The sequence below is a fragment of the Pristiophorus japonicus genome, chromosome 12, assembly GCF_044704955.1.
Source record: "Pristiophorus japonicus isolate sPriJap1 chromosome 12, sPriJap1.hap1, whole genome shotgun sequence".
In the NCBI taxonomy this organism is placed as follows: Eukaryota; Metazoa; Chordata; class Chondrichthyes; family Pristiophoridae; genus Pristiophorus; species Pristiophorus japonicus.
Window position 1 is genome coordinate 104022374 of NC_091988.1, and position 27528 is coordinate 104049901.

Consider the following 27528-nt stretch of genomic DNA (forward strand, 5'->3'; position numbering starts at 1 on the left):
TCAGTGAGTGTGTCACTGGGTCCATTAATCAGTGAGTGTGTCACTGGGTCCATTACTCACAGTGAGTGTGTCATTGGGTCTATTACTCACAGTGAGTGTGTCACTAGATCCATCACTCATAGTGAGTGTGTCACTGGGTCCGTTACTCACAGTGAGTGTGTCACTGGGTCCATTACTCAGTGAGTGTGTCACTGGACCCATTACTCGCAGTGAGTGTGTCACTGGGTCCATTACACACAGTGAGTGTGTCACTGGGTTCATTACTCACAGTGAGTGTGTCACTGGTTTCATTACTCACAGTGAGTGCGTCACTGGGTCCATTACTCACAGTGAGTGTGTCATTGGGTCTATTACTCACATTGAGTGTGTCACTGGATCCATCACTCACAGTGAGTGTGTCACTGGGTCCATTACTCACAGTGAGTGTGTCACTGGATCCATTACTCACCGTGAGTGTGTCATTCGGTCCATTACTCAGTGCGTGTGTCACTGGACCCATTACTCGCAGTGAGTGTGTCACTGGGTCCATTACACACAATGAGTGTGTCACTCCGGGTCCATTACACTCAGTGAGTGTGTCACTGGGTCCATTACTCAGTGAGTGTGTCACTGGGTCCATGACTCACAGTGCGTGTGTCACTCGGGATCCATTACACACAGTGAGTGTGTCACTCGGGATCCATTACACACAGTGAGTGTGCCACTGGGTCCATTACACACAGTGAGTGTGTCACTAGGTCCATTACTCTGTGGGTGTGTCACTGGTCCCATTCCTCACTGTGAGTGTGTCACTGAGTCCATTATTCACAGTGAGTGTGCCACTCTGTGTCCATTACTCATAGTGAGTGTGTCACTGGATCCATTCCTCAATGAGTGTGTCACTGTGTCAATTACTCACAGTGAGTTTGTCACTGGGTCCATTGCTCAGTGAGTTTGTCACTGGGTCCATTACTCACTGTGAGTGTGTCACTTGATCCATTCCTCACAGTGAGTGTGTCACTCGGCACACTGCTCGGTGAGTGTGTCACTGGGTCCATTATTTACCGTGAGTGTGCCACTCAGTGTCCATTACTCATAGTGAGTGTGTCACTGGATCTATTCCTCAATGAGTGTGTCACTGTGTCCATTACTCACAGTGACCGTGTCACTGGGTCCATTGCTCACAATGAGTGTGTCACTGGGTCCATTACTCAGTGAGTGTGTCACAGGGTCCATTACTCAGTGAGTGTGTCACAGGGTCCATTGCTCAGTGAGTGTGTCACTGGGTCCATTCTTCAATGAATGTGGCACTGTGTCCATTACTCACAGTGAGTGTGTCACTGGGTCCATTACTCAGTGAGTGCATCACTCGGTCCATTACTCACAGTGAGTGTGTCACTTGATCCATTACTCAGTGAGTGTGTCACTGGATCCATTACTCACAGTGAGCGTGTCACTGGTTCCATTACTCACAGTGAGTGCGTCACTGGGTCCATTACTCACAGTGAGTGTGTCATTGGGTCAATTACTCACATTGAGTGTGTCACTGGATCCATCACTCACAGTGAGTGTGTCACTGGGTCCATTACTCACAGTGAGTGTGTCACTGGATCCATTACTCACCGTGAGTGTGTCATTCGGTCCATTACTCAGTGAGTGTGTCATTGGGTCCATTACTCAGTGAGTGTGTCACTGGGCCCATGACTCACAGTGCGTGTGTCACTCGGGATCCATTACACACAGTGAGTGTGTCACTCGGGATCCATTACACACAGTGAGTGTGCCACTGGGTCCATTACTCACAGTGAGTGTGTCACTAGGTCCATTACTCTGTGGGTGTGTCACTGGTCCCATTCCTCACTGTGAGTGTGTCACTGAGTCCATTACTCACAGTGAGTGTGTCACTGGGTGCATTACTCAGTGATTGTGTCACTGGGTCCATTCCTCACAGTGAGTGTGTCACTGGATGCATTACTCAGTGAGTGTGTCACTGGGTCCATTAATCAGTGAGTGTGTCACTGGGTCCATTACTCACAGTGAGTGTGTCATTGGGTCTATTACTCACATTGAGTGTGTCACTAGATCCATCACTCATAGTGAGTGTGTCACTGGGTCCGTTACTCACAGTGAGTGTGTCACTGGGTCCATTACTCAGTGAGTGTGTCACTGGACCCATTACTCGCAGTGAGTGTGTCACTGGGTCCATTACACACAGTGAGTGTGTCACTCCGGGTCCATTACACTCAGTGAGTGTGTCACTGGGTCCATTACTCAGTGAGTGTGTCACTGGGTCCATGACTCACAGTGCGTGTGTCACTCGGGATCCATTACACACAGTGAGTGTGTCACTCGGGATCCATTACACACAGTGAGTGTGCCACTGGGTCCATTACACACAGTGAGTGTGTCACTAGGTCCATTACTCTGTGGGTGTGTCACTGGTCCCATTCCTCACTGTGAGTGTGTCACTGAGTCCATTACTCACAGTGAGTGTGTCACTGGGTGCATTACTCAGTGAGTGTGTCACTGGATGCATTACTCAGTGAGTGTGTCACTGGGTCCGTTACTCAGAGTGAGTGTGTCACTGTGTCCATTACTCAGAGTGAGTGTGTCACTGTGTCAATTACTCAGAGTGAGTGTGTCACTCTGGCTCCATTACTCACAGTGTATGAGTCACTGGGTCCATTACTCACAGTGAGTGTGTCACCGGGTCCATTACTCACAGTGAGTGTGTCATTGGGTGCATTACTCAGTGAGTGTGTCACTGGGTCCATTACTCACAGTTAGTGTGTCACTGTGTCCATTACTCAGAGTGAGTGTGTCACTAGGTCCAGTACTCACAGTGAGTGTGTCACTCGGCCCATTACTTGCTGAGTGTGTCACTGGGTCCATTATTCACAGTGAGTGTGCCACTCTGTGTCCATTACTCATAGTGAGTGTGTCACTGGATCCATTCCTCAATGAGTGTGTCACTGTGTCAATTACTCACATTGAGTTTGTCGCTGGGTCCATTGCTCAGTGAGTTTGTCACTGGGTCCATTACTCACTGTGAGTGTGTCACTTGATCCATTCCTCACAGTGAGTGTGTCACTCGGCCCATTGCTCGGTGAGTGTGTCACTGGGTCCATTATTTACCGTGAGTGTGCCACTCAGTGTCCATTACTCATAGTGAGCGTGTCACTGGGTCCATTACTCAGTGAGTGTGTCACTGGGTTCATTACTCACAGTGAGTGTGTCACTGGTTTCATTACTCACAGTGAGTGCGTCACTGGGTCCATTACTCACAGTGAGTGTGTCATTGGGTCTATTACTCACATTGAGTGTGTCACTGGATCCATCACTCACAGTGAGTGTGTCACTGGGTCCATTACTCACAGTGAGTGTGTCACTGGATCCATTACTCACCGTGAGTGTGTCATTCGGTCCATTACTCAGTGAGTGTGTCACTGGACCCATTACTCGCAGTGAGTGTGTCACTGGGTCCATTACACACAATGAGTGTGTCACTCCGGGTCCATTACACTCAGTGAGTGTGTCACTTGGTCCATTACTCAGTGAGTGTGTCACTGGGTCCATGACTCACAGTGCGGGTGTCACTCGGGATCCATTACACACAGTGAGTGTGTCACTCGGGATCCATTACACACAGTGAGTGTGCCACTGGGTCCATTACACACAGTGAGTGTGTCACTAGGTCCATTACTCTGTGGGTGTGTCACTGGTCCCATTCCTCACTGTGAGTGTGTCACTGAGTCCATTACTCACAGTGAGTGTGTCACTGGGTGCATTACTCACAGTGATTGTGTCACTGGGTCCATTCCTCACAGTGAGTGTGTCACTGGATGCATTACTCAGTGAGTGTGTCACTGGGTCCGTTACTCACAGTGAGTGTGTCACTGTGTCCGTTACTCAGAGTGAGTGTGTCACTGTGTCATTTACTCAGAGTGAGTGTGTTACTCTGGCTCCATTACTCACAGTGAGTGTGTCACTCGGCCCATTACTTGCTGAGTGTGTCACTGGGTCCATTATTCACAGTGAGTGTGCCACTCTGTGTCCATTACTCATAGTGAGTGTGTCACTGGATCCATTCCTCAATGAGGTGTGTCACTGTGTCAATTACTCACAGTGAGTTTGTCACTGGGTCCATTGCTCAGTGAGTTTGTCACTGGGTCCATTACTCACTGTGAGTGTGTCACTTGATCCATTCCTCACAGTGAGTGTGTCACTCGGCCCATTGCTCGGTGAGTGTGTCACTGGGTCCATTATTTACCGTGAGTGTGCCACTCTGTGTCCATTACTCATAGTGAGTGTGTCACTGGATCTATTCCTCAATGAGTGTGTCACTGTGTCCATTACTCACAGTGACCGTGTCACTGGGTCCATTGCTCACAATGAGTGTGTCACTGGGTCCATTACTCAGTGAGTGTGTCACAGGGTCCATTGCTCAGTGAGTGTGTCATTGGATCCATTCTTCAATGAATGTGTCACTGTGTCCATTACTCACAGTGAGTGTGTCACTGTGTCCATTACTCACAGTGAGTGTGTCACTGGGTCCATTACTCAGTGAGTGCATCACTCGGTCCATTACTCACAGTGAGTGTGTCACTTGATCCATTACTCAGTGAGTGTGTCACTGGATCCATTACTCACAGTGAGCGTGTCACTGGTTCCATTACTCACAGTGAGTGCGTCACTGGGTCCATTACTCACAGTGAGTGTGTCATTGGGTCAATTACTCACATTGAGTGTGTCACTGGATCCATCACTCACAGTGAGTGTGTCACTGGGTCCATTACTCACAGTGAGTGTGTCACTGGATCCATTACTCACCGTGAGTGTGTCATTCGGTCCATTACTCAGTGAGTGTGTCATTGGGTCCATTACTCAGTGAGTGTGTCACTGGGCCCATGACTCACAGTGCGTGTGTCACTCGGGATCCATTACACACAGTGAGTGTGTCACTCGGGATCCATTACACACAGTGAGTGTGCCACTAGGTCCATTACTCTGTGGGTGTGTCACTGGTCCCATTCCTCACTGTGAGTGTGTCACTGAGTCCATTACTCACAGTGAGTGTGTCACTGGGTGCATTACTCAGTGATTGTGTCACTGGGTCCATTCCTCACAGTGAGTGTGTCACTGGATGCATTACTCAGTGAGTGTGTCACTGGATGCATTACTCAGTGAGTGTGTCACTGGGTCCGTTACTCACAGTGAGTGTGTCACTGTGTCCATTACTCAGAGTGAGTGTGTCACTGTGTCAATTACTCAGAGTGAGTGTGTCACTCTGGCTCCATTACTCACAGTGTGTGAGTCACTGGGTCCATTACTCAGTGAGTGTGTCACAGGGTCCATTGCTCAGTGAGTGTGTCACTGGGTCCATTCTTCAATGAATGTGTCACTGTGTCCATTACTCACAGTGAGTGTGTCACTGTGTCCATTACTCACAGTGAGTGTGTCACTGGGTCCATTACTCAGTGAGTGCATCACTCGGTCCATTACTCACAGTGAGTGTGTCACTTGATCCATTACTCAGTGAGTGTGTCACTGGATCCATTACTCACAGTGAGCGTGTCACTGGTTCCATTACTCACAGTGAGTGCGTCACTGGGTCCATTACTCACAGTGAGTGTGTCATTGGGTCAATTACTCACATTGAGTGTGTCACTGGATCCATCACTCACAGTGAGTGTGTCACTGGGTCCATTACTCACAGTGAGTGTGTCACTGGATCCATTACTCACCGTGAGTGTGTCATTCGGTCCATTACTCAGTGAGTGTGTCATTGGGTCCATTACTCAGTGAGTGTGTCACTGGGCCCATGACTCACAGTGCGTGTGTCACTCGGGATCCATTACACACAGTGAGTGTGTCACTCGGGATCCATTACACACAGTGAGTGTGCCACTGGGTCCATTACTCACAGTGAGTGTGTCACTAGGTCCATTACTCTGTGGGTGTGTCACTGGTCCCATTCCTCACTGTGAGTGTGTCACTGAGTCCATTACTCACAGTGAGTGTGTCACTGGGTGCATTACTCAGTGATTGTGTCACTGGGTCCATTCCTCACAGTGAGTGTGTCACTGGATGCATTACTCAGTGAGTGTGTCACTGGGTCCATTAATCAGTGAGTGTGTCACTGGGTCCATTACTCACAGTGAGTGTGTCATTGGGTCTATTACTCACATTGAGTGTGTCACTAGATCCATCACTCATAGTGAGTGTGTCACTGGGTCCGTTACTCACAGTGAGTGTGTCACTGGGTCCATTACTCAGTGAGTGTGTCACTGGACCCATTACTCGCAGTGAGTGTGTCACTGGGTCCATTACACACAGTGAGTGTGTCACTCCGGGTCCATTACACTCAGTGAGTGTGTCACTGGGTCCATTACTCAGTGAGTGTGTCACTGGGTCCATGACTCACAGTGCGTGTGTCACTCGGGATCCATTACACACAGTGAGTGTGTCACTCGGGATCCATTACACACAGTGAGTGTGCCACTGGGTCCATTACACACAGTGAGTGTGTCACTAGGTCCATTACTCTGTGGGTGTGTCACTGGTCCCATTCCTCACTGTGAGTGTGTCACTGAGTCCATTACTCACAGTGAGTGTGTCACTGGGTGCATTACTCAGTGAGTGTGTCACTGGATGCATTACTCAGTGAGTGTGTCACTGGGTCCGTTACTCACAGTGAGTGTGTCACTGTGTCCATTACTCAGAGTGAGTGTGTCACTGAGTCAATTACTCAGAGTGAGTGTGTCACTCTGGCTCCATTACTCACAGTGTGTGAGTCACTGGGTCCATTACTCACAGTGAGTGTGTCACCGGGTCCATTACTCACAGTGAGTGTGTCACCGGGTCCATTACTGACAGTGCGTGTGTCACTCCGCCCATTACTCAGTGAGTGTGTCACTGGGTCCATTAATCAGTGAGTGTGTCACTGGATCCATTACTCACAGTGAGTGTGTCACTGGGTGCATTACTCAGTGATTGTGTCACTGGGTCCATTACTCACAGTAAGTGTGTCACTGGGTCCATTACTCACAGTGTGTGAGACACTGGGTCCATTACTCACAGCGAGTGTGTCACCGGTCCATTACTCAGTGATTGTGTCACTGGGTCCATTACTGACAGTGAGTGTGTCACTCGCCCTATTACTCAGTGAGTGTGTCACTGGGTCCGTTAATCAGTGAGTGTGTCACTGGGTCCATTACTCACAGTGAGTGTGTCACTGGGTCCATTACTCACAGTGAGTGTGTCACTTGATCCACTACTCACAGTGAGTGTGTCACTGGATCGATTACTCACAGTGAGTGTGTCACTCGGGATCCATTACACACAGTGAGTGTGCCACTGGGTCCATTACACACAGTGAGTGTGTCACTCGGTCCATTACTCTGTGGGTGTGTCACTGGTCGCATTCCTCACTGTGAGTGTGTCACTGAGTCCATTACTCACAGTGAGTGTGTCACTGGGTGCATTACTCAGTGATTGTGTCACTGGGTCCATTACTCACAGTGAGTGTGTCACTGGATGCATTACTCAGTGAGTGTGTCACTGGATGCATTACTCAGTGAGTGTGTCACTGGGTCCGTTCCTCACAGTGAGTGTGTCACTGTGTCCATTACTCAGAGTGAGTGTGTCACTGTGTCAATTACTCAGAGTGAGTGTGTCACTCTGGCTCCATTACTCACAGTGTGTGAGTCACTGGGTCTATTACTCACAGTGAGTGTGTCACCGGGTCCATTACTCACAGTGAGTGTGTCACTGGATCCATTACTCACTGTGAGTGTGTCACCGGGTCCATTACTCAGTGAGTGTGTCACTGGACCCATTACTCACAGTGAGTGTGTCACTGGGTCCATTACACACAGTGAGTGTGTCACTCCGGGTCCATTACACTCAGTGAGCGTGTCACTGGGTCCATGACTCACAGTGCGTGTGTCACTCGGGATCCATTACTCACAGTGAGTGTGTCACTTGGGATCCATTACACACAGTGAGTGTGTCACTGGGTCCATTACTCACAGTGAGTATGTCACTGGGTGCATTACTCAGTGAGTGTGTCACTGGGTGCATTACTCAGTGAGTGTGTCACTGGGTCCATTACTCACAGTGAGTGTGTCACTGGATGCATTACTCAGTGAGTGTGTCACTTGGTCCATTACTCACAGTGAGTGTGTCACTCTGGGTCCATTACTCACAGTGATTGTGTCACTGGGTCCATTACTGACAGTGAGTGTGTCACTCGGCCCATTGCTTGTTGAGTGTGTCACTGGTTCCATTATTCACAGTGAGTGTGCCACTCTGTGTCCATTACTCATAGTAAGTGTGTCACTGGATCCATTCCTCAATGAGTGTGTCACTGGGTCCATTACTAACAGTGAGTGTGTCACTGGGTTCATTACTCACAGTGAGTGTGTCACTTGGTCCATTACTCAGTGAGTGTGTCACTGGGTCCATTACTCAGTGAGTCGTGTCACTGGGTCCATTACTCACAGTGAGTGTGTCACTGGGTCCATTACTCAGTGAGTATGTCACTGGGTCCATTACTCAGTGAGTGTATTAATGGGTGCATTACTCTCAGTGAGTGTGTCACTGGGTCCATTACTCACAGTGAGTGTGTCACTGGGTCCATTACTGACTGTGAGTGTGTCACTGGGTCCATTACTCAGTGAGTGTGTCACTGGGTCCAATACTCACAGTGAGTGTGTCCATTGCTTGTGTTCCTCACACTGACTCATTTATTATGATCCTGAATTCCTCAATGTCTGTCTTGACATGAGACTCGTGCAATGTTCTGATTCAGCTCTGGAATTAGTTGTATTTGCTACTGACATTGCTGGATTGTGAAATCTCATTGTTGTGTGAGGCTCTGAGTGAGATCATTTCATATAATGACTGACCGTGCGGTGACAAACCAGTGTTCTATTACACATTGCCGGGTGTAGATGTGAACTATACTGTAACACTGAGGCTCACATCCAGCACCATGCATGTAAAATCACCACTGTTCTCCTTGATGTTTGTGTCCCAACCAGTGTGGGCAATACCTGGGGCAGTAGTTGCTGTCGCAATATTTTTGAAAATTATTAAGATCAGCTTCAGCGGCATGTTGCTTTGCTCAATTCAGCATACCTGAGCCCACAGGGAGCCATTGTCTCTGTGAATAATCACTTAGAAACACCCAATTAAGCATTGCCATCGTAGCGTGTAGTTGAACAGCATCACCAGGGAGCTAAGAAACACACTAAAGATGTGTCTATATTACACCAGTGCAGAGATGTTAATATATTCATTCATTATCTAATCAAATATTCAGCTGATAAAGCATTGTGCTAGGTTGGTGAAAGAATCTCATTCTATATTGAAAATGGATTTTATTCTACTGACATAGAGGTGATGGTGTCATTGGTGGGAATAATGAAGGGGGGTTAATATTAAGCTGGGAACAGTGGAATTTTGAAAACAATACTGACTTTGAATGCTGTAGCACCGTGTTACCATCCATAATACTGGATTAGCTCCTGTTAGCAGGTGATTGCATGTGTATTGTGATTGCTGCACAGAATGAACTCCAATCCAATCTTCAGAGTATCTGATGTGAGCTTATTTTGTTGGGAGAATTCTCACCTTAAATCAGAAGATTGAGTATTTAAATCCCACTTCAGGGACTTAAGCACATAATGTAGGCTGATACTCCTAGTTCTGAGAGAGTGCTGCACTGTCAGAGGTGCCATCTTTCAGATGGGACATTAAACTGAGGCCCCGTCTGCCTTCTTGGATGTACGTAAAAGATCCTATGGCACTATTCAAAGAAGAAGTTCTATCCAGTGTCCTGACCAATTTTTATCTCTCAACCAACATGACTAAAGTAGATTATCTGATCATTTATCACATTGCTGTTTATGGGACCTTGCTGTATGCAAATTGTCTTCCCTGTTTGCAGGCAAAACAGTTACTACAATTGAAAGTAATGAATTGGCTGTGAAGCAATTTGGGATGTCCTGCTATATCGTGCAGGTTGTGTCATCTTATTTCCATGAGTGGAATCCTTGTCTCCGCTCCATGTTAACAATGTGTGACCATCACCAGACTTTCTTGCCACAAAGTGACATGCCTTGAATGTTTCCATTGAAATAAGATTTTCGCCTTACTGGATACAGTGATAAATACCATGGGGATCTCTTCAAAAAAATGTGGTTTGTCAATTTTTTCTCTCTCCCACCCCCCCCCCTCTTTTCTGCTCGAGGTGCTCACTGTTGCTGACCCAGTTCATGGACATAGGGCATTTCTGGTTCTTCAAGTGAGCTTTCTTCATGTGCGAGCCGAGAAAGTTAGCATTGACCATTTCACCACAGATACATCACAGCTGAACTCGATCATGCCTCATGTGGGCACTTTCCTCCCCGGCAACCAAATTTTAATTTGATTTTATTTGTTTTAAAGTTTAATTTGTTTTAATTGCCGGGTGTTAGTGTCCCCCTCCCCTTTTATAGGGGGCACTTGTAAATTATATGATTTTAATGCCCCCCAAAAAATCCAAAAAAAAACAAAACAAAACAAAAAAATTTAAAAAAACCACAAAAAAAAAGGGCAGTTGAAAAGTGGCTGGAGTGTTCCCCAGATTAGGGGGCACTTGATTTAATGTTAATTATGTTTTACTCCAAAAGAGTTGTGGGCACTTTCCAGCAGAAGTCCCCAGATGGTAATTAGGAGCAAGTGCTCACACTTGGGGTTTGGTGGAACAGAGAGGGTTAAGGGGAGAATCTAATAGAGATTTCCATCAATTATGAAAGGAGTGGGTCAACAGTGAATCGGTAACAAGGGAACAGAGATTGAGGATTATTACTGGTAGAACTTTATAAGGGAATATTTTATCGCAAGGGGTTATTGAGGCAAAGACTCTAATATAATTTAAAAAGGCAATTGGATATGTATTTGAAAGCAAGATTATATAAGGATATAGGAAAAGCGAATTGCATCGAAATTAAAACACAGAAACAGGCCATTCGACCCAACTGGTCTGTGTTGGTGCTAATCAATATTCCCTCTCATTTTTTTGGTGTGCAGCCCTTTAACAGGCTGTGCGGCCCATTCAAATTTCCTCGCAAGATGGTTTTTCCATTTAAAAGCCGGTGAGCTGGCCTGTGCGGGACTTCCAGACCACTGCGCGGCCACACAGCTTAGCAGGAACATTGGTACTAATCCTCCACAGGAGCAGTATCCTAATCCCCTGTGCCCTCCCTGTTTCTACTTCCCTTTATTCTTTCTATCAACCACCTATTTAAAAGTTGACACTATCAGTGAATTCAAAATCATCACAACCTAAATCTCTTACATTTTATCTTATATCTATATACCCTAATACTGGACCCCTCCATTACTGGAAACAGTGGGCTAGAAACCTGTTATAGCCAAGGAGGGTGCAGTGTTTAGACTAAAAATGGTTAAGTAGTGCCACCTAAAAATCGTCTAGACTGCACACACAATTCGTCCTCACTCCTCATTAAAATGATTGCAATCATGATTCTCGTTTAAACACCCAAGCTCATTGGCGTTACACTGAAAAGATGGACCAATATCAGGTGTAGTCTGATGATTGCTACAGGCTTTTTTCACTACTTAAAGAGGAGGTCCATTGATGCTGCTGCACCTCATTCTCAACATTACTGGGTGTGCAGCTGCCTCAACAAGCAGAAGCGGACGCGGAAGCGGACGCGGAAGCGGACGCGGACGCGGACGCGGACGCGGAAGCGGAGGCGATTTACAAATCCTGATGGCAGATCTTCGTCCCAGGGAAAGAGTTTGGAGGCATTGGATTTAACGGTGGAGAGAAGGTGGGCGGTCCTGTACCCCCCACCTGGCAGGAGGCCCTCGCCACAAGTCTGTCAGACTATGTGGAGGGAGGTGGCACACCACATCACAGACACCACTGTGCTCCCCAAGACCCACACCAAGTGCAGGAGGAAGTTTAACGAGCTCACACGGGTGGTCAGGGTGAGCGAAGGCTTCAACAACTGCCACATACCACCATCTGTACCACAAGCTTCACACACTGCTCAATGCACTACATCACCCACCAACAATCCTTACCTAGCAACACTCACATCCATATCTCACACCTTGCACACAACATCAGCTATTAACTAAGGCACAAGGGTCATTAGTTATTAGAATTCATGTATATGTGTGATCTGTTTATCGATGAAATTATTAAGTGCATTTGGAATGTTTTGTGGTCTCTCTCATTTCACCTTTGTGCCCAGGAGGATGCTGTGCTATGGCATGAGACAGGGATCGTATGATGATGTGGTGAGCTATGCGGATCTGGGGTTTCATTCATGAGTCTGATGAGTGAGTCATGATAGCCCGTCCAGAAGGTCGATTATCTTGTTGCCTCCGCCCTCCCTCCTTTTCCTCCTCCTCCTCTTCTTCCTCATCCTCCTCTGCCTCGTAGTCCTCATGAGGCACTCCCACAGCCCCCATGATTGTGAGGAAGTGTTGTGAGCAGAAGCCTTTAACAAATAATGAGTGACTTCTGCACTTGAATCAATACTCCCTGTCACCAAAAAAACTTGAAATTACTAAAGAATGCTGTTTGCAGGAAATAGCAAACATCCACTGAAACTGCAGGACAATGTTAGTTGGAACTGATTGGGGATGGTACCTTCAAATACCGCTGCAGCAGCCTGCTTCCTGCTGGTAGATGTCAGCTCTTGCTGTCGTTGTTCTATGCTGACGATGAGGTAAGTGGCTATAATGAAGATGGGAGATCGGATGTCCAGTGAGCGTTGCACACTCACTGACGTCTCAATATCCAGGATGGCGAGGTCCCTGGCAATCGAGTTTACCGGCAGCACTACTGGCAACACTGATATGACGTGCAGTGCTGCCATTACAGCTATCAATGGCATTTAAGCACCATTTTGTGGCGCAAACCACACAAATTTTCCCCCCAGTGTATTTATATCTATTCTGTTGGACCCCGTCCTCATTTTAAACCCCACTATCAAACCAATCGCTATTACAATGAAAACAGCTGCAGTTTTCCATGTCTTACATACCAGGCAGCATCTGTGCTGCACCCACTCTATTATCTCAACATCCTTCCTATAGTGTGGAGCCCAGACCTGCACACACTACTCCCACTGTGGCATTGCTAAGGTTTTATATAGTTTCACCATTACCTCTTGATTTTTATATTTCATACTTCTTGCCATAAAGCCCAGTATACCAGAATCTTATTTTATGGCCTTATCCACATGAGGTGTTGCTTTGTTTGAATCTGAATCCCAAATCCCTCTGCTCTTCTACCTTTTCCTCATTCAAAGTATAAGTACCAAAATGTACCGCCTCACATTTACTGACATTAAATTCCATCTGCCACTATTTTTCCCATTCCACAATCTAATCAATATCCCCTTGTGGCTTCCTTTGGTCCACAGAATTATTTACTACTACTCCTATTTTAGTATCGTCTACAAAGTTGAACACCACTCCCTCTCGCCCTGTATCCAAATCATTGATGTCCACAGTGAACAGAAGAAATCCAAGAGCTGATCCCTGTGTGACACCGCTACCCACTTCCAACCACTGAGAAACTATCTTTAATGATTTCAAACTTTTAAAAGATTCGGGGTTGCGCTCCAGGAAGGAACGCCTGGAGCACAAGAGGCAGCAAGCAGGGCTGATGAGTGGAGCAGTGTTGTACATTGGGCCGCGCAGCGCTGCCGCGTTGAAAGGCTCCTTCCCTCCCTTAAAGGGACGGGCCATCGCTGCAGGTTCTGCAAAGAAAAAAAAAACTTACCTTCTCCAGGACGACAACCTAAGCATCAGCCCCAAAGCAGCCAGCCGCCTGATACACGCCTCCTGTAGCTGTCAGTGTTTTCGCCCGGCACTGCTGCAGATGGCGGAAGGCAATTTCGGGTCCAGGGCGATGCGCACGACAATGACCTCACGATCCACGAGCGAAGGAGATCGGAGTGCAACGCCGTACTGATCTCGGCACACCCGGTCACAAAACCATTTGCATCCCATTATCGCCCCCTGCCCGGAGGTGCTAACGAGAGGTACAAAGTAGCCCAATTTCCTCCCTGTTTCCTCCCTTCTAATCAGTTTTTAGTCCAATTTGCTGGCCTCCACTTAATTCCCCTTGATTCAATATCCCCTAATTAGAGTAGAGAGCTGCAGCTGAAGCGCTAGCACAGACTGAATGGCCTCCTTCTGTGCTGTAATTTCTGTGATACTCTGCTCCTTATCACTGGGGATCAAAGGCCAGTTGTAACTCCTCTACCCTCACCCCAATTAGGTCATTCAGCGCGAGTCAAGCATTGGGATGGGACATGCTGATTTGTGCGGCTAAGTTGCATGCCACCTTTACCAAGAAAGTCATTGTGGAAAGGCATCTGTTGGGCTCTCCACTGTGTAATTTCCTGTGTAATATCTCCTCAAAATACAGTGCAGTTTATTATTGACATTCTAACATTTGACAGCTCCCTCTACCCCTTCTGTCAGATATGGCATCGAATCTAAGTCCAATCGTACCTGCGATTCTGCTCATATGCTCCACATTGCAACTGAGATGTAACTTTATTGCAGTGTGGGCTTTACCCAGGTTTCTGAATTCAAAAAAGAAATGTCAGTCCTTCCACAGTATCTTCTCCAGTCTGTGTTACTTGCTCCTTAGGATCATGCGGTCCATCTGCTCAGGATAGACTGTGGCTGCCCTGCAAGCTGGTCTCAGCCCGGGTGGCAACTGGGCACTACAACTGTCCTTACCGTCACTGGGCTGGGCAGGAGGAGTCAGCCCGGGTTCCTATTCCCAATGTCCCCTGCTGGAAAGTGACATGTTGCACACTTTTGGGTGAGTAAAGGACCAGGCCTGGCTGTGCTATTGCCTGTGGTCGAATAGTCCACTTACCTTCACGGCTAATGATCAAGATGAATAATGGCCACTTGACCATTGTAGGGGAGTGTATTGCCCTCACATGGAGACCTGACATATTCTGCACAATACAAGCACCATCATTGGACTCAATAGTGTTTCTAACGTACCGATACCAAATGTCAGGTTCCACCTATTTGTCTTACCCGGATTCCTGTCTTGGTTTCGGTGCCACGTAATATCATGTAAGGGTATTATGGTATATTGACGATTAGGGAACATGATCAATACAGAAATAGATAAGCAACTATAGTCGGGAGGTATGTAATGGTGGAGTAAAAACAGTAAAAAAATTAGCATTGTGCAAGGGAAGGCCGGGTTAACATTTCATGTGTAATCCTTCATCAGAGCTAGTAAGGTAAGGACTAGGTTAATGATGGCTTTCCTTTGTTCTCTTCCAGTTTGCTCCTCTGGTGGTTATGGTGAGTGTGTTGGTGATTATACGGTGTGGGTGTGTCGGTGATTATATGGTGGGAGTGTCGGTGATTATATGGGAGGAGTGTGTCAGTGATTATATGGTGGGTGTATCGGTGATTATACGGTGAGAGTGTGTTGGTGATTATACGGTGGGTGTGTGTCGGTGATTATATGGTGGGAGTGTCAGTGATTGTATAGTGGGCGTGTCGATGATTATACGGTGTGTGAGTCGGTGATTATACGGTGTGTGAGTCGGTGATTATATGGTGGGAGTGTGTCGGTGATTATAAGGTGGGAGTGTGTCGGTGATTGTATGGTGGGAATGTGTCGGTGATTATACGATGGGAGTGTGTCGGTGATTATACGGTGGGAGTGTGTCGGTGATTATATGGTGGGTGTGTCAGTGATTGTATAGTGGGCGTGTCGATGATTATACGGTGTGTGAGTCGGTGATTATACGGTGTGTGAGTCGGTGATTATATGGTGGGAGTGTGTCGGTGATTATATGGTGGGAGTGTGTCGGTGATTATATGGTGGGAGTGTGTCGGTGATTATAAGGTGGGAGTGTGTCGGTGATTGTATGGTGGGAATGTGTCGGTGATTATACGATGGGAGTGTGTCGGTGATTATACGGTGGGAGTGTGTCGGTGATTATACGGTGTGTGTGTGTCGTGATTATACGGTGTGTGTGTGTCTGTGATTGTATGGTGGTTGCGTTGGTGATTATATGGTAGATGTGTCGGTGATTATATGGTGTGTGAGTCGGTGATTATCTGGTGTGTGTGTCGGTGATTATCTGGTGTGTGTGTGTTGGTGATTGTATGGTAGGTGTTAGTCATTCAGCTCTTTCACACTGGTTTTGGCAGTGACACTGTGCCCCATATTGGATTGAATCTGTAACTTTCTCCCAGGTTTGTGTACTCTCGCAAATGTATCCATTTCTTATTTTTCCCAGCTTTGAAAATAATTTGTATTGGTGACAAAACTAGTCACGAGACATAGCAGATTTAGACTCCTTCACAAGGAACTTTCATCTTCTTAATCAGAATTGTTTGATTAAATTTAAAACAATATACAGCTACTTATTCACTGTTACTCATAAATATTCAAAGTTTAAGTCTTCAATTATTATTCATGATATACTGATACATTGAATCAAATCACTGAACCCCTCTTGTATTCATACTCTGCCTAATTTTAAACCATTTTGTAAAACAGATGCCATTTATTCATGGTACTGATATATTGTATTCTTAAATACAGGGTTTCAGTAATTTCAGACTCACTATTTTCCCTTACTCAACGAGGGAACCTGACACACTCACACTGAGGGACCCCCTCCCCCGACACACTTACACTGGGAGACCCCCCCCCCTGACACACTCACACTGAGGGACCCCCCCCCCCGACGAACTCAGACTGAGGGAACCCCCCCGACACACTCACACTGAGGGACCCCCCCCGACACACTCACACTGAGGGACACCACCCCGACACACTCACACTGAGCGACCCCCCCTGACACACTCACACTGAGGGACCCCCCCGACACACTCACACTGAGGGACCCCCCCCCCCGACATACTCACACTGAGGGACCCCACCCGACACACTCACACTGAGGGACCCCCCCCGACACACTCACACTGAGGGAACCCCCGACAGACTCACACTGAGGGACCCCCCGACACACTCACACTGGGACCCCCGACACACTCACACTAAGGGACCCCCCCCGACACACTCACACTGAGGGACCCCCCCGACACACTCACACTGAGGGAACCCCCGACACACTCACACTGGGAGATCCCCCCGACACACTCACACTGGGAGCCCACCCCCGACACACTCACACTGAGGGACCCCCCCGACACACTCACACTGAGGGACCCCCCCCGACACACTCACACTGAGGGAACCCCCGACACACTCACACTGAGGGACCCCCCCGACACACTCACACTGGGAGATCCCCCCAACACACTCACACTGAGAGACCCCCCGACACACTCACACTGAGAGACCCCCCGACACACTCACACTGGGGGACCCCCCGACACACTCACACTGGGAGACCCCCCGACACACTCACACTGGGAGACCCCCCCGACACACTCACACCGAGCGACTCCCCCGACACACTCACACTGGGAGACCCCCCGACACACTCACACTGAGGGACCCCCCCGACACACTCACACTGGGAGCCCCCCCCCAACACACTCACACTGGGAGACGCCCCCCGACACACTCACACTGGGAGACCCCCCGACACACACACTGGGAGACCCCCCCCCGACACACTCACACTGGGAGCCCCCCCCGACACACTCAGACTGGGAGACCCCCCCGACAGACTCAGACTGGGAGACCCCCCCCGACACACTCACACTGGGAGACCCCCCCCCCGACACACACACTGAGGGACCCCCCCGAAATGCTCACACTGAGGGACACCCCGACACACTCACACTGGGTGACCGCCCCCCGACACACTCACACTGGGAGAACCCCCGACACACTAACACTGGGAGACCCCCCCGACACACTCACACTGGGAGACACCCCCGACACACTCACACTGAGGGACCCCCACCGACACACACACACTGAAGGAACCCCCCGACACACTCACACTGAGGTAACCTCCCGACACACTCACACTGGGAGACCCCCCCCGACACACTCACACTGGGAGACACCCCCCCCGACACACTCACACTGAGGGAATCCCCCGACACACTCACACTGAGAGACCCCCCCCGACACACTCACACTGAGGGATCCCCCGACACACTCACAATGAGGGACCTTCGACACACTCACACTGAGGGAACCCCCCGACACACTCACACTGAGGGAAACCCCCGACACACTCACACTGAGGGAACCCCCCGACACACTCACACTGAGGGAACCCCCCGACACACTCACACTGAGGGAACCCCCCGACACACTCACACTGGGATACCCCGCCGACACACTCACACTGAGGGAACCCCCCGACACACTCACACTGAGGGAAACCCCCGAAACACTCACACTGAGGGACCCCCCGACACACTCACTGTGAGGGAACCCCCCGACACACTCACACTGGGAGACCCCCCGACACACTCACACTGGGAGACCCCCCCGACACACTCACACCGAGGGACCCCCCCGACACACTCACACTGGGAGACCCCCCGACACACTCACACTGAGGGACCCCCCCGACACACTCACACTGGGAGCCCCCCCCCAACACACTCACACTGGGAGACGCCCCCCGACACACTCACACTGGGAGACCCCCCGACACACACACTGGGAGACACCCCCCGACACAATCACACTGGGAGACCCCCCCCCGACACACTCACACTGGGAGCCCCCCCCCGACACACTCAGACTTGGAGACCCCCCCCGACACACTCAGACTGGGAGACCCCCCCCGACACACTCACACTGGGAGACCCCCCCCCGACACACACATGAGGGACCCCCCCGAAATGCTCACACTGAGGGACACCCCGACACACTCTCACTGGGTGACCGCCCCCCGACACACTCACACTGGGAGAACCCCCGACACACTAACACTGGGAGACCCCCCCGACACACTCACACTGGGAGACACCCCCGACACACTCACACTGGGAGACCCCCCCGACACACTCTCACTGAGGGAACCCCCCGACACACTCACACTGGGTGACCTCCCCGACACACTCACACTGGGAGACCCCTGACACACTCACACTGAGGGACCCCCACCGACACACTCACACTGAGGTAACCTCCCGACACACTCACACTGGGAGACCCCCCCCGACACACTCACACTGAGGGAACCCCCCGACACACTCACACTGGGAGACCCCCCCGACACACTCACACTGAGGGATCCCCCGACACACTCACACTGAGGGAAACCCCCGAAACACTCACACTGAGGGACCCCCCGACACACTCACTGTGAGGGAACCCCCCGACACACTCACACTGGGATACCCCCCCGACACACTCACACTGGGATACCCCCCGACACACTCACACTGGGAGACCCCCCCGACACACTCACACTGGGAGACCCCTGACACACTCACACTGAGGGACCCCCACCGACACACACACACTGAGGGACCCCCCGACACATTCACATTGAGGGACCCCCCGACACATTCACATTGAGGGACCCCCCGACACACTCACACTGAGGAAACCCTCCGACACACTCACACTGAGGGAACCCCCCGACACACTCACACTGAGCGAACCTCCCGACACACTCACACTGGGAGACCCCCCCCGACACACTCACACTGGGAGACCCCCCCCGACACACTCACACTGAGGGAACCCCCCCGACACACTCACACTGAGGGAACCTCCCGACACACTCACACTAGGAGACCCCCCCCGACACACTCACACTGGGAGACCGCACCCGACACACTCACACTGGGAGACCCCCCCGACACACTCACACTGGGAGAACCCCCGGCACACTAACACTGGGAGACCCCCCCGACACACTCACACTGGGAGACACCCCCGACACACTCACACTGGGAGACCCCCCCGACACACTCTCACTGAGGGAACCCCCCGACACACTCACACTGGGTGACCCCCCCGACACACTCACACTGGGAGACCCCTGACACACTCACACTGAGGGACCCCCCCGACACACTCACACTGAGGGAACCTCCCGACACACTCACACTGGGAGACCCCCCCAACACACTCACACTGGGAGACCCCCCCGACACACTCACACTGAGGGAACCCCCCGACACACTCACACTGGGAGACCCCCTCCCGACACACTCACACTGAGGGATCCCCCGACACACTCACAATGAGGGACCTTCGACACACTCACACTGAGGGAACCCCCCGACACACTCACACTGAGGGAAACCCCCGAAACACTCACACTGAGGGACCCCCCGACACACTCACACTGAGGGAAACCCCCGAAACACTCACACTGAGGGAACCCCCCCGACACACTCACACTGGGATACCCCCCCGACACACTCACACTGGGATACCCCCCCGAAACACTCACACTGGGAGACCCCCCCGACACACTCACACTGGGAGACCCCTGACACACTCACACTGAGGGACCCCCACCGACACACACACACTGAGGGACCCCGCGACACATTCACATTGAGGGACCCCCCGACACACTCACACTGAGGGAACCCTCCGACACACTCACACTGAGGGAACCCCCCGACACACTCACACTGAGGAACCTCCCGACACACTCACACTGGGAGACCCCCCCGACACACTCACACTGGGAGACCCCCCCGGCACACTCACACTGGGAGACCCCCCACGACACACTCACACTGGGAGACACCCCCGACACACTCACACTGGGAGACCCCCCCCGACACACTCACACTGGGAGACCCCCCACGACACACTCACACTGGGAGACCCCCCCGACACACTCACACTGGGAGACCCCCCCGACACACTCACACTGGGAGACGCCCCCGACACACTCACACTGAGGAAGCCCCCCGACACACTCACACTGAGGGAACCCCCCGACACACTCACACTGAGGGACCCCCCGACACACTCACACTGGGAGAACCCCCCGACACACTCACACTGGGAGAACCCCCCCGACACACACACTGGGAGACCCCCCCGACACACTCACACTGAGGGAACGCCCGACAGACTCACACTGAGGGACCCCCCGACACACTCACACTGGGAGCCCCCCCCGACACACACACACTGAGGGACCCCCCCCGACACACTCACACTGAGGGACCCCCCCCGACACACTCACACTGAGGGAACCCCCAACACACTCACACTGAGGGATCCCCCGACACACTCACACTGGGAGATCCCCCCGACACACTCACACTGGGAGACCCCCGACACACTCACACTGGAAGACCCCCCGACACACTCACACTGGGAGACCCCCCGACACACTCACACTGGGAGACCCCCCGACACACTCACACTGGGAGACCCCCCGGCACACTCACACTGGGAGACCCCCCGACACACTCACACTGGGAGACCCCCCGACACACTCACACTGGGAGACCCCCCGAGACACTCACACTGAGGGAACCCCCCGACACACTCACACTGGGAGACCCCCCCCGACACACTCACACTGGGAGAAACCCCCGACACACTCACACTGGGAGAACCCCCCCGACACACACACTGGGAGACCCCCCCGACACACTCACACTGAGGGAACGCCCGACAGACTCACACTGAGGGACCCCCCGACACACTCACACTGGGAGCCCCCCCCCCGACACACACACACTGAGGGACCCCCCCGACACACTCACACTGAGGGACCCCCCCGACACACTCACACTGAGGGAACCCCCAACACACTCACACTGAGGGACCCCCCGACACACTCACACTGGGAGATCCCCCCGTCACACTCACACTGGGAGACCCCCCGACACACTCGCACTGGAAGACCCCCCGACACACTCACACTGGGAGACCCCCCGACACACTCACACTGGGAGACCCCCCGACACACTCACACTGGGAGACCCCCCGGCACACTCACAATGGGAGACCCCCCGACACACTCACACTGGGAGACCCCCCGACACACTCACACTGAGGGACCCCCCCCGACACACTCACACTGGGAGCCGCCCCCAACACACTCAAACTGGGAGACCCCCCTCGACACACTCACACTGGGAGACCCCCCCCCGACACAATCACACTGGGAGCCCCCCCACCCGACACACTCACACTGGGAGACCCCCCCCGACACACTCAGACTGGGAGACCCCCCCGACACACTCACACTGGGAGACCCCCCCGACACACTCACACTGGGAGACCCCCCCCCGACACACACACTGAGGGACCCCCCCGAAACGCTCACACTGAGGGACACCCCGACACACTCATACTGGGAGACCGCCCCCCGACACACTCACACTGGGAGAACCCCCGACACACTAACACTGGGAGACCCCCCCCGACACACTCACACTGGGAGACACCCCCGACACACTCACACTGGGAGACCCCCCCCGACACACACTCACTGAGGGAACCCCCCCGACACACTCACACTGGGTGACCCCCCCGACACACTCACACTGGGAGACCCCTTACACACTCACACTGAGGGACCCCCACCGACACACACACACTGAGGGACCCCCCGACACACTCACATTGAGGGACCCCCCGACACACTCACACTGATGGAACCCCCCGACACACTCACACTGGGAGAACCCCCCCGACACACTTACACTGGGAGAACCCCCGCGACACACTCACACCGGGAGACACCCCCCGACACACTCACACTGGGAGACCCCTCCCGAAACACTCACACTGAGGGACCCCCCGACACACTCACACTGAGGGACCCCCCGACACACTCACACTGGGATACCCCCCCGACACACTCACACTGGGAGACCCCCCCCGACACACTCACACTGAGGGACCCCCCGACACACTCACACAGGTAGACCCCCCCCCCGACACACTCACACTGATAGACCCCCCCGACACACTCACACTGAGGGACCCCCAACACACTCTCACTGGGAGACCCCCCCCGACACACACACACTGTGGGACCCCCCGACACACTCACACTGGGAGACATCCCGCAACACACTCACACTGAGGGACCCCCCGACACACTCACACTGGGAGACCCCCCCCCGACACACTCACACTGAGGGAACCCCCCGACACACAAACTGGGAGACCCCCCCGACACACTCACACTGAGGGAACCCCCCGACACACTCACACTGGGAGACCCCCCCCGACACACTCACACTGAGGGACCCCCCGACACACTCACACTGGGAGACCCCCCCCCGACACACTCACACTGAGGGACCGCCCGACACACTCACGCTGGGAGACCCCCCCCGACACACTCACACTGAGGGACCCCCCGACACACTCACACTGAGGGACCCCCCGACATACTCACACTGAGGGAAGCCCCCGACACACTCACACCGAGGGACCCCCCGACACACTCACACTGGGAGACCCCCCCGACACACTCACACTGAGGGACCCCCCGACACACTCACACTGAGGGACCCACCGACACACTTAACACTGGGAGACCCCCCCGACACACTCACACTGAGGGAACCCCCCGACACACTCACACTGAGGGAACCCCCCGACACACTCACACTGGGAGATCCCCCCGACACACTCACACTGGGAGACCCCCCGACACACTCTACACTGGGAGACCCCCCCCGACACACTCACTGAGGGAACCCCCCCGACACACTCACACTGAGGGACCCCCCGACACACTCACACTGAGGGACCCCCCGACACACTCACACTGGGAGACCCCCCCCGACACACTCACACTGAGGGAACCCCCGACACACTCACACTGAGGGAACCCCCCGACACACTCACACTGAGGGAACCCCCTGACACACTCACACTGAGGGAACCGACACGCACTCTGGCATTTCCCCAGTCCTCTTTTATTTGTGCTGTTGTTTTTCTGACCTCGAGCCAGAAGTTTACATGCATTTACCAATGTACAATGTTCCCTTGCCAGCAGCAATGAACCTCTAACTGCTCTCAGATCTCCTACTTATAGTAATTAGACTTTGTGGACATGTACCATCGCGTAAAAATAACTAGTGTTCTTTTATTTTAATGCTCACAAAAAGTTCAAGGCCATGGTAGTATTACCTATTAAATACAACTGTAATGGCGTTAGCGTTATCGTTACACTTAGAGATGTTAGGCGTAACCAGTGTCTTAAGAACTTTACTAAATCGTGACAACCGAGAATAGACATGACAAAGGTGTGAAGAATGTAAGTATATATATATAAAATAGACTTACCCTTGTCATTGTAAAATGCTGCATCTTCTGAGTTACCATGAGCAGTGCCAGGAGCAGTCTATGTGTGGCAGTTAACGATGTGCAGGCTACACTCTGCTGTCTATCCAACGAAGGCCAGCATTTCGGAAAGCGAGAGGTTTAAACCTTCCGGCCCAAAGTCAACCAGCGACTAACAGAAAAAGAGGAATTTGGTGTCGAGACGTGACTTGTTTTATCAAGGATGATGCTAGGAAGTACTGACCGTGATGCAAGGGTTGAGAACTGGCAAGTGTGAGAGCATTTACTGTATTGAGTCCAACGCAAGTGATTTAGGAAATGCAGCTTTGTGTTAAATCTGCCGAGCCCAGGCAGGATCATCTCGTCTGTAGTACCATGGTCCAAACTGCATATTGGCTGTCGATGGTGAGGACACATTAATCTGAAGCCTCTTCTTTTATTTATTTTTATTTTTTTTTAGGAGCGAGACGTTTTGTACTTTGATGCAAAAGCAGGAACATCTGATGTAAGTCCAGAAGTTGAATATTCGTTGCATGTTTGACTTATTCAACTTTCGGCTGCTCTCTCTGTGTCTTTGCTGTTGTACCAAGGTTTTGTCTCACTGTGACAGGGAAGCTGAGAATTGCAAAGAAAGGGGCGGCTGGGGTGACTTTCTCTTCTCGTTTGGGGCTGATGGGCACAAGTGGGACATGCTGATTCAACGGAAAGCATCACCAGACATCATCTACCACTGCCTTCCCACCCTTAATAAGACATCAAGCTCTCCCACCCCTCCTGAATGCATCAGCTGGTTTAGCCAGTGAGTGGCTGAGCCGTAAAGAACCCCTTTTAGCCAGGGGGCACTTGTATAAATTCTCTTTTCAGTGACCTAAAAAAAAGGGGCACTGGAAAAAAAAATATTTTGGAGTGTGACCTCCCTTGGAGGGGGCAATTGCACAACTAAAATAGTTGAGCCATTAAGAGCAGAAAGGTTTAATCCCCACCTGTGCCGAGTGAGCTGATCTTATCTACAATGGCAGCAGGGCCACACTGGCCTCAGTGCCACTGGATATAGGAGGGGGGAGAACAGGCCGGATGGCCACTTCTGATACCCAGTAATACCAGCCAGAAGCATGTGTGTGGGTGTCTCCAGGAGACCACAGTTGTGCTGGCGTGTTGTACATGCTGTGTGTTGTATGCTTTTGTGCTGTGTTTTATGTTGTGTGCTGTGTATTGTGACAGTTCCCTATAATTAAACTTCCCTCTACATTGAGAGTGCTTGACGAATGCCTTGTGACTCTGACACCCGAAGGATGTATGATCTGCCATTGCACTGTCTGTAATGTCACTCTGAAAGAATTACTGTTTGGTGCCACTTTATTTCATATGAATTTCTCTGGTCGCCAAGGTAAGAAGTGTTAGAATCATCCCCTGATTATAATCGCTCCACCATCGGTGGCCATGCCTTCTGTTGCCTAGGCCCCAAGCTCTGGAACTCCCTCCCTAAACCTCTCCGCCTCTCTACCTCTCTTTCCTCCTTTAAGACGCTCCTTAAAACCTACCTCTTTGACCAAGCTTTTGGTCATCTGCTGTAATTTCTTATGTGGCTCAGTGTCAAATGTATTTTTTTGTCTTGTAACATTCCTGTGAAGTGCCTTGGGACATTTTACTACATTAAGGGCGCTGTATACATACACATTATTATTGTTGTTGAATGGGAAAGCTGCTGCAGCTTTCCAAACAGGTGAAGTCGAGTAAGAAGCTGATCCTGGAGCAGAAGAGGCTCTGCCAGACTCCACAAGGAAAGTTTAGGTCTTCCCTGCCCTGGACTACCCTTCCCTCGCCCTTGCGACCCTCCTAGAGCTCCCTCCCCTCACCCCCACCACCCCACCTACCTGCATGACAGCGTGTGGCCAAGGGTTGCCTGATTTTTGACAGACTGGCAGCAGCTTCTTGCCCACTTCCCACCCGTTCCGGCCGGAAAGTGTACCAACACCATTTTAATGAGGTCAGCAAGTTAAAATCACCTGGGCCTGTATTCTGCTGCCGCGGGTGAATTTCTGACTGGCACTCCTCCCCAGATTGATTTTCCAGGCGGTGGTTTATGGGCAAGGTTTTTCTTTGGAGGGAGAAAACACTCGCGTGCAGGCATCCCATAACAATGAGAGATACCGGTGCATGGTCCCTTTAAATCAACTGTCCTTGGAGAATAGCAGAAACTCTTGTGACAGGCACTGTGAACTGACAGGATGGTTTTGAGTAATGATAGTGCTTGAATGTTTGCAGAGGTTGTCATTTGAGTTTCCGACAATCAGATGCTGACAGAGAAAGAGCACGGGACATAAGAAGGTGACTGAACAGTGTGGGTGGTAGACAATGTGCATTTGCACCAGTATCTTGACTTATCTTGGCCACCCTCTGATCAAGTCGGTCATTCTCTCACTCTCTCTCTGGTCAGGTCGATCACACTCTCACTCTCTCTCTTGTCGGGTGGGTCACTCTCTCTGGTCAGGTCGGTCACTCTCTCACTCTCTCTCTTGTCGGGTGGTTCACTCTCTCTCTCTCTCTCTGGTCAGGTGGGTCACTTGTGTCTCTGGTCAGGTGGGTCACTCCTGTCTCTCTGGTCAGGTCCTGAATGTAACTTGGCCCAACTTGAAAGGAATATTGTTAATCGACAGAATCTCACTAATTGTAGTTAGACATTTATAGATTGTGCAAACTCTCCAAGGCTTCTTCGGCAGCACTTCCCAAACCCGCAACCTCTACCACCTCGAAGGACAAGGGCAGCAGGCGCATGGGAACACCAATACCTGCAAGATCCCCTCCAAGACACATACCATCCTGACTTGGAAATATATCGCTGTTCCTTCATTGTCACTGGGTCAAAATTCTTGAACTTTCTACCTAACAGCACTATGGGAGTACCTTCACCACACGGACTGCAGCGGTTCAAGAAGCTGGCTCACCACCACCTTTCAAGGGCCATTAGGGTTGAGCAATAAATGCTGGCCTTGCCAGTGATGCCTACATCCCGAGAATTAATGCATTTTTAAAGATACAACAATGTGTATTCAAGCATGAGAGTGTGAGGGAGCCGGAGGACGCATTGACCTCCCAGCAACCCATACTTTGAAGTGACAGGTAAATAGAAACTTCTTGGTTCTGGGAAACAGCATGTTAGTTGCTGCAGGTTAACAAGGTGCCTGCCAATACATCAGTGAGATTGTGGGAGAGCCCAAGGGACACTTAACTAATGAAGCTTTCAAACACTCAGCAAGCTTTAGTCTCACTTAGTCATCAATGTTCACAGGTTC

The 27528-nt window shown here is 51.2% G+C and overlaps 1 protein-coding gene across 2 annotated transcripts in view; it reads left to right on the forward strand.

Moving 5' to 3' along the window:
• The window catches only part of LOC139277400 (voltage-dependent calcium channel subunit alpha-2/delta-2-like), a 1881585-nt gene that overhangs the window by 1140462 nt on the left and 713595 nt on the right, over positions 1–27528 (forward strand). The window contains exon 5 of one of the 2 annotated variants that reach the window (XM_070895823.1): positions 24696–24740. The exons of the other annotated variant lie outside the window; for it this stretch is intronic. Coding sequence (XP_070751924.1) covers positions 24696–24740 — 45 coding nt within the window. The remainder of the gene's footprint in view (positions 1–24695; positions 24741–27528) is intronic. 2 annotated transcript variants of the gene reach the window in all.